The 7,948-nt window shown below is 37.5% G+C and overlaps 1 protein-coding gene across 1 annotated transcript; it reads right to left on the bottom strand.

Annotated features, from left to right (window-relative positions):
* Positions 1 to 211: 211 nt before the first annotated feature.
* LOC122645897 (probable metal-nicotianamine transporter YSL7) lies at positions 212 to 5,894 on the bottom strand. The gene is made up of 6 exons (XM_043839306.1): positions 5,545 to 5,894; positions 2,928 to 3,091; positions 2,726 to 2,823; positions 2,499 to 2,633; positions 1,838 to 2,027; positions 212 to 1,335 (listed from the first exon to the last, which is right to left on the bottom strand). Exons 1-6 carry the CDS (start codon positions 5,732 to 5,734, stop codon positions 229 to 231), a joined length of 1,884 nt encoding a protein of 627 aa, XP_043695241.1. The 5' UTR covers positions 5,735 to 5,894; the 3' UTR covers positions 212 to 228.
* Between the last annotated feature and the right edge of the window lie 2,054 nt (positions 5,895 to 7,948).

Genomic DNA, 7,948 nt, shown 5'->3' with positions numbered 1-7,948 from the left:
ATAGTTAAATGATAATAAGGTTCTCAACTAAATATGAAATCTTAGTGCAACAAATATTTGAATCCCTTAACTATCAAGATTCTATTGCAACTTGGGTGGGAAGAATACTAACAAGTTGGAACATAATTATTTTACTGTTAAATATTTAAAACTACATATATATACCTATATGGCCATTATCATCAAACCAAGTTACAAACAACTCTTACAGTTTAACAAAGGGTAGTCTTAAGACCCCGATATGAAAGCATCAACTCTAGCATTTGTTGCACTATCCAGAAACTTCATGCAAATGGGTGGAGTCACCTTAGCCAAAGCAAGTACTGCACTAGGCAAAGTCCATATCCCATCACCACATATCAGACCAGAAGCAACTGCAGGCCCAAATGCATCTGCTTTGGCCCTATTTATCTTCTGCCACACAAATAATATCACACTCCCAACAAACATATCAATGGTAAAGTAAGACCCTATGTAAAATGGTATTGCCATGGCCATTGGGATTGGAATATACTGGGCCCACTTCTTTCCTACACCATCTCTAATTCCATTTATCAAAATTGATGCAAAAAAGAACCCATAGCAAAGTTGAAGGCAATGGTTTGGTAGAGCTGAGACCCCCTCAACACCTAGCATAGCCATGCCGCGGAAAACCGCTGCATAAGGGGCAGGGTATTGTGTCCCATGTTGACCCATATCAGGGAAAGCCTTGTAAAAGATATAGAAGACACATGGGGAGACAACACAACCCATTGCAGTCCCAATCACTTGGCTTACAAACATTGACCTTGGTGAAGCTAAGGTCAGGTAACCAGTCTTGAAATCCTGTGAGAGATCAGATGCTGTGGAGACAATGTTCATCATCACACCACAAGCTGCAAGACCTGCTAGAACCCCTCCATTTGATGCCCCAGCCCATGCACCAATTGTAAAGATGGCAAGCTTCCCATATGTGGAGGCTAGGGACCAATCAGTGAGCCCACACCCATAAGCATTACAAAAAGCTAGAATTGGAGCAACAATGTAGATGACCAAGATGAAGTACCACTTGAGAGGGGGGAAGATGTGTGGAACTGTAATAATGGAGATAATAGCAATAGTAACATAGCCTCCTAATGCAAACCAAATTGGAATTTGATCTTTGAGGAAGAGTTTGGTTCGCCACTCATCATCATAAGAGAGAGGTGAGGTTGCAGGTGAGTTTCCGTCTGCAACCGGGAGAACCGAATTTCTTTTGTTGCGAATTTCTTTAGATAAGCTGATGAAGGTTTGGCTTAGCACCTTCGTGAAGTTGTATAGACCATCTCCTAAGATCATGGCAATTGAAATGAAAACCTGCAATTAAGTATGGTAGCACAAAAATGTCAATGTGGCATAAATTAAAACAAAGACAACAAAAAAATTTCCAATCATTTCCGGGGAAGGGGTTCATGTACGGTCGCATATGGGGAAAGGAACCATTCGTCAAATGGGGGTTTTTGTCATTTCAACGACCCCCTATTGTCCTCATTTGACGCTTTGTGTGCAACAATCCATGGTGCATGGTCATGTACAAAACCTTTGGTCTTATTGTGCAAGTAACTTAGAAAGTTACCAAATACAATAAGAGTAAAGGAAGCCAAATTGCCCGTGTGTATTTTTCTCTCTCTTTCATTAAATATGTTTTTCTCTATCATTAGATATGTCATTTCATTTTTTACTATTGGCTTGACATGTAAGATGTCAATACAAACGAACAGCTTTCTTTGTTTTGTTATATTGATAACGTCTTAGTTGTTTTCTATGACTGATTCAAGATATTAGGGTACAATGGAGTGTTTTAGAAGTAGAACCTTACCCTGTAACCTTGTAACCCATTGAGACTACTAGGTGGAAGGCTTGCAGAATACCAAACACCTGCTTTATTACCTATAAGTGGCCACATAATACCCCATGAAATAATTGATCCAAGTAACACAGATACATTTATGAGGTGTGGACAGATCATCCCAACTCCAACATAAGTCGCAGAGAAATCAAAGTAAAACCTGTTTTTCCAAACAAGGGAACAACAGATATCAATATTTCAGAACTAGACTTAAGCAATAAGGATATTTCTGTATAGGGAAAATCTTGTTGTAACTAAGTTTGGTTACAACAATATTGCAGCTTTACTTTTTTGCCACCTGTCTTATCGGCAAAAGTTATTTTAATCATGGGTAAAAAAAGATTTTCAAAATAAGTACGTTGAACATGACTTATCATTATATCATTTTCAAAAACTGTCATTGTCCATGTGAAACGACAAGATGCATCTTTATGTATAAGTTTTCACTACTACTCAGAATTTTGAGGCTGGATCAAGTTCTCGTACAAGAACCATTCTCATATGCCCTTAGGTGCAAAGATGAAATCCATTCACTCTCTTGGATTCCATATGTACTCCTAAGGGCATACGAGAATGGTTCTTGTACGAGAACCTAATCTGAACTTATTGAATCATAAAACATTCTACTTACGAATTTTGAAAGGCTTGGAGACCAAATGTAGGGAAGTAATCAAATCCACAATTATTCCCTGAAGTGAAGAACCATTGAAAGAAACCCCACAAGAAGCTGAAGGAGAAGAATTTGCCTAATGTCCTGACTTGTTTCCTAAGAACATGAGAAAAAATATAACAGATGAGAGCTCTCATTCTGATATTCAGTTTCAATATATATAGCTTTGTCAAGAGAATCTTAATTACTTAGCAAGTTTAGCTCCTTCAGGAGTGTGGAAGCTGTTTATAAGGTATGCAGTTGCAGTGCCACTTGGGTAGGTAAGTTTAAAGTCAATGATCATGATCTGAATCCAAACACAAACATAAGCATAAAAAAACATATAATTCTTTACAGAAGAAATAATTCAAAGTTTGAAGTGAATGAATGAGTTGATTGAATTGAAATTACCTTTCTAAGAGGAACCACAGAGAAGAGGCCAATGAAACTAACAACAAATAGAAACCCAATCATCCATCCAAGTTGTGGGTTCTTAACATTCATAGCATCATTAAAACTTGTTGATTGGTTTGCTATAGTTTGACTCATTCCAAAGATGTAACTCCCAAAACCCCCTGTTCATCATTCAAATTAAACCATAAAATACCATTAACAATGAATTTTCCAAATTAACCAGTATTAAGACATGTAAAGAAATGTCTTAATCATGTTTCAAGAGCAAAAAATGTATGGTTTAGGTATGCTCAGGGTAAGCATCGGTTGGATAAAATGCTAGGCTCCTGTGCCCAGGGACAGGAGCACGTGAAAGTACCGCCTTCCCCTCCCCCCCTGAAATTAAAAATGGCATCTATGTTGATGCCCCTGTGTATGTTTTTATTGGCCCCAATGTTGGTGCAAGCGCTACACACCCAAACAGTGTTCTCTTGCCCTTAAAAGGCATAAGGTGTTGATTGATTAGGAAGAAAATCAATCCTAAAAACCCCAAAATTTTCAGCTAGAAACAATTACCTAGTAGAAATGTTTTGGGGTACCTAGGAAAAATAGAACAGTTGCCTTCGAATTTGAGTTCACAGTGAGAAACTTTATATGTGTTATATTTAGCCTCATGGTTCAGGTTGATCCATACGCAACATGATATGAATAATAATAATTGGTTTCAAGCTCTTTGGGAATTTATGGCTTGCTAACATCATCACTTAATAGGTTCACCCTAATAAGATAGATATTCCGTAAGTCCCAGGAGGGTCTAACAGTAAGGTTTTAAAAAATGGGGGTGTACAAGTAATTTACTCTTTCTTTTTTTCATTCTCTTGTCAAACAAACATAGAAAAACTGATTTCACAAAAATTTCAACTCTATATAAAAAACAAGTTCAAATCAAAACAGGACGATAAAAAAAAATTGTTTGATATGGAGTGTTTGAAATGGCTCAAAATTTAAACATGCGTGAGACATTTCAAGAACGAAAAAAAAAAATGAAAATAAATGGTACAGGTTTTAAAAGTTTATATACAAAAAAATATTAGACAAAAAAATTATAATATACATATAGTTTTTTAGACCAAAAAAAATTATAACATACACATAAGACACTGTTTAAAATGAATTCTGATTTTTATCGCTTTTTTTGGCTATATCTTTTGGATCGGACCAAATCCAAGCCCCCATTAGAGATTAACTCACGCATAAATTTAAGGAAATGCTTGAAGAACAAAGAAGTCAACTTTACCAATGGTTGAGCTGCCTCATGCTCATGTGTGAGATATGTAAATTTGAGACCCATCTCACAATTATCAGGAGGAGCTAAACCATTAATAAAGTTGAACATCCTCATAAAAACAAAAAATAAATAAAAAAAAGTTTTTTTTGTCTATTTCCCGCTCCTCCCACTAGTTGTGTTGTATCATAAATTCTTATTTGCTCTTTGTTTTATACCTCCCTTGAGTTTTGATGTATCCCCTTTTTTAGATGACTGTTTTGTCCCCCCACCCCTCCCTATGGGTTTTGATGTATCCCTTTTTTTATTTGGATTGTTTGTTTTCTTTTGTTAGGGATTTCTCCCTTGATAAGTCTTCGTGGTTTTTGAGTTGTATCTTGTTTTTCCTTCTCTTAATAAAGTTTTCATTCATCTAAACAAATCATGTTTGATCGCACATGGTGATTGAACGCTTCATCAACTGGGGTGGGGGGGTTGTCATTTGACTCATTTCAACTACCCTATTGTCTCTATCACAGGGTTATATGTACGATTGTGCGCCATGCATGTCCGTACATATAATAGGGAAGATGTTTTCTGCCTGGGGTGGATGGTATGGTAGCACCTCCCTCTCTCTATCTCTCTCCTCCTCAAATGAAATGATCTATCTACCCTTATTTAGCTAGCTTAACCATGCTACTGGGTAGAAAACACTTATCCATATATAGATATATAGGATCGACCTTTTTTTGCCCCATAGTGGATACTACACTGCCAAGCAAGAGCCAATCAACGCTCTCTCGCATATATATATATCACATAAAAAGATGAAATTTCACCTTCTCACCATTCATGAAGTGAAGAATCTATTATTTTTATGTGAAATTTCAACTTATCACCATTCATGAAGTGAAGAATCTATTATGCTTACCAATAGATGACAAGTATGCTTACCTATAGATGACAAGTATATATGCTTGAGAGGTGGCATAACCAAATCAGGTTTGTCTCTTCAAAACACGAGCTCAGTTTAGGTCAAAATGGCATGTACCGTCCTTGGAACTTAATCCGAATTCATTTGGAATCATTGAACTTCACAAGTTGGCTTAAGAATCTAAATGAGCTCGTACGGGTCTAGGTCCCAAGGACAATACATGTCATTCGACTTGATCTGGACTCAAAGAATCATTTCAACATTTGAATTAAATTAAACGAGAAAAGATCCACTCCAAACACATTTAACCATATTTCACATCATTCATGGGGTGTGGGTCCTCACACCCGGTTGTTATCTAGATACCTAAAGAAAAACAAGTGGATGGGTTTTGCACATAAAAATAAAAAAAACAAGTGGGTTTTAAGAGAACGTACCACTGAAAGCGATCCCAGCGCTAGCAACAACGCAGGTTTGGATGACTGTGTTCTCTTGCCTTGTGAAGGGTTGTTTAAGCCAACCAGTCTTCTCCAAGAACTTTGTCCATGTCTTCACAAAAAAGAACCCTAAAAGCCCAGCAGAGACATTGAGGGAAGGTATAATACCTGTAGTGAGGTTCAGTTTCATGACAATGAAACTGAACAAAACTGAAAGAAACAATCCAACCACAAAGGCTCTCACGGTCAGTTGTTGTTGCCATGAAGGAACCTTAGTGTTCTCAAATATCTGTTCCACACTAAGCTGTAATTCTTCTTCTTCTTCTTCTTCTACTTCCTTCTTGTGAATCTTCTTTGATCCCTGGCGATTCACTAGTTGTACCTCCGAGGGAACCTCATAGTTGGTGGTGTTCTGGATGATATCGTCCCTGTTATCCATTGATTTGGATAATTAGTGGGGGATCTTTGGCTTGAAAGTAGAAAAACTGAATCTCTTCTTTCATGGGAGTTATTCTATTTATATGACTTTCCAAAGGAAATATTTTATCTAAGTGGGTGCTTCACTCGCCGTGCACCTAATGGTTTTGAAAAACCTAGCTGACCTCAGCTTGAAAGCAGCTAGCGGTGATGATATTTGCTTGAGTTTGACAATGGCAAATCTATGCTTTTCTGAGAAAGCAAAATGCATGATTATTGCCAGAATAGAGTCAACGGATATGCTTCTTTGGGAAAGCAAGATGATTACTGCAATTTGGATACACTACTGCCGAGCTGCCCGGCAGGACTGTGCTGTCAAGACATGGTAATGACCGCTTTACTCCCACTCAGGCAAGGCGCTCGGGTAGGGGTAAGACGGCCATTGCGCATCTCGCCGTGTCTTGGAAGCATGGTCCTGCCGGATAGAGGATCTGGATCCATTATTGCATGGTGTCATCGGATAGAGTAGGGTTGGGTTAGGGGTGTCAAATGCCAATCGATCAGTTTAGACCGGTTTCGAATTGGTTTCATCAATTTCGGCATGAGAATGGGTAACTCCAAAATGTGATCCAATAAAGGTGCGCCGGTTTTGGTTTCATATCAATTTGGTTTCAGTTTTCCGTGTAATTATATACAATAGTATGTAGGGAAAAAAACATTTTTATGAATTTCGGATTGGTATCGGTTTTTTACTTAGGTTATATCGGTTTTGGTCCGGTTTTTCAAGTTCAGTTTAGTGTCTTTTCGATTTCATTGCAGTCCGGTTTGGTTTCAGTGCCACAAAATCCAAATTCGAAATATGATCCAATAAACTCATATTGGTTTTGGTTCGATCGAGTTTCATCGGTTTGATCCGGTATTGACATTAGCATCACCCTTTTCGAAAAGTCTTACCCTTTTCTTGAAGGGTAAGGATTTAGGTTTTAGGGGTGATGTTCTCTGTGCCGCATCGTAGCCTGCACCCAGACAAATGGGCCTACCAGTCAAGGGGACAGGGTGGTCATTTTGTCCACCCCCATGTATTTGGGCGCAGCCTGTGCCGCCGATACAGAAAACATTCTCCCTATGTTTTAATAGTTATGTCAAAAATAAGCCCGCACCAATAAACCTGTCAATTTGATTGATTACTAAACGTGTTAGGCTCAGGCATTGAGAAATAGCAAATATGAAACATGAGGCTCAACAATAAACATATTTATTCTTTTTCTTCTTTTTATTAATAAGCCTTTATTTTAATGAATAAATGGATAAGAGGAGGTCAAAGAAATGCTTTACCATTACCCTCCCTGCGCAGGCTTAACGGTATAAGATGGGCAAACGGATAAAGCAATCAGAATTGACATACAGATATCTGTAATTTTGAAGATTGTTTGGATCATATAATTGTCGAATTTGACAACAAAGTGCTGATCTCTATTGTAGCGGCGAGTACATTGACCCACTAAATTTAGTGATTCTTATTATCCAAGATATTATTTATTTGGCGTCAAACCGTAGAATCATGTACTTTTTTCTTTTATTCTAAGGGAGCAAAATAGTTTGGCAGGAGGACCTGGTCTTTAACGTGTAGGATTTATTAATCAATTTCCACTTCATGGCTTCTCGAAGCTTGTAATTCGGATTCCATGTGTATAACATGTTCTTATCAATAAAGTTTTGTTTATCCAAAAAAACAAAAGTTCTTGTTATACGTTTTTTTTCATTTTTTATGGGTAATTTACACATACCACCCCTGAGGTATGTCAAAAGTATAATCATACCCCTCAGTTTTGAAAAATTCTGCATACCCCTCTAAGGTTCACAAACGTTAACACATGCACTCATTCCGTCCGTTTATGACTAACAATTTTAAAATCCAGGGGTAAAGTTACAAAAATGCCCTTTCAAGAAAAAAAAATCTGCAACTCATCTTCACCAAATCGTTTAC

The sequence above is a fragment of the Telopea speciosissima genome, chromosome 11 (assembly GCF_018873765.1).
Source record: "Telopea speciosissima isolate NSW1024214 ecotype Mountain lineage chromosome 11, Tspe_v1, whole genome shotgun sequence".
Taxonomy (NCBI): domain Eukaryota; kingdom Viridiplantae; phylum Streptophyta; class Magnoliopsida; order Proteales; family Proteaceae; genus Telopea; species Telopea speciosissima.
This window is presented reverse-complemented; position numbering and strand designations above follow the sequence as displayed.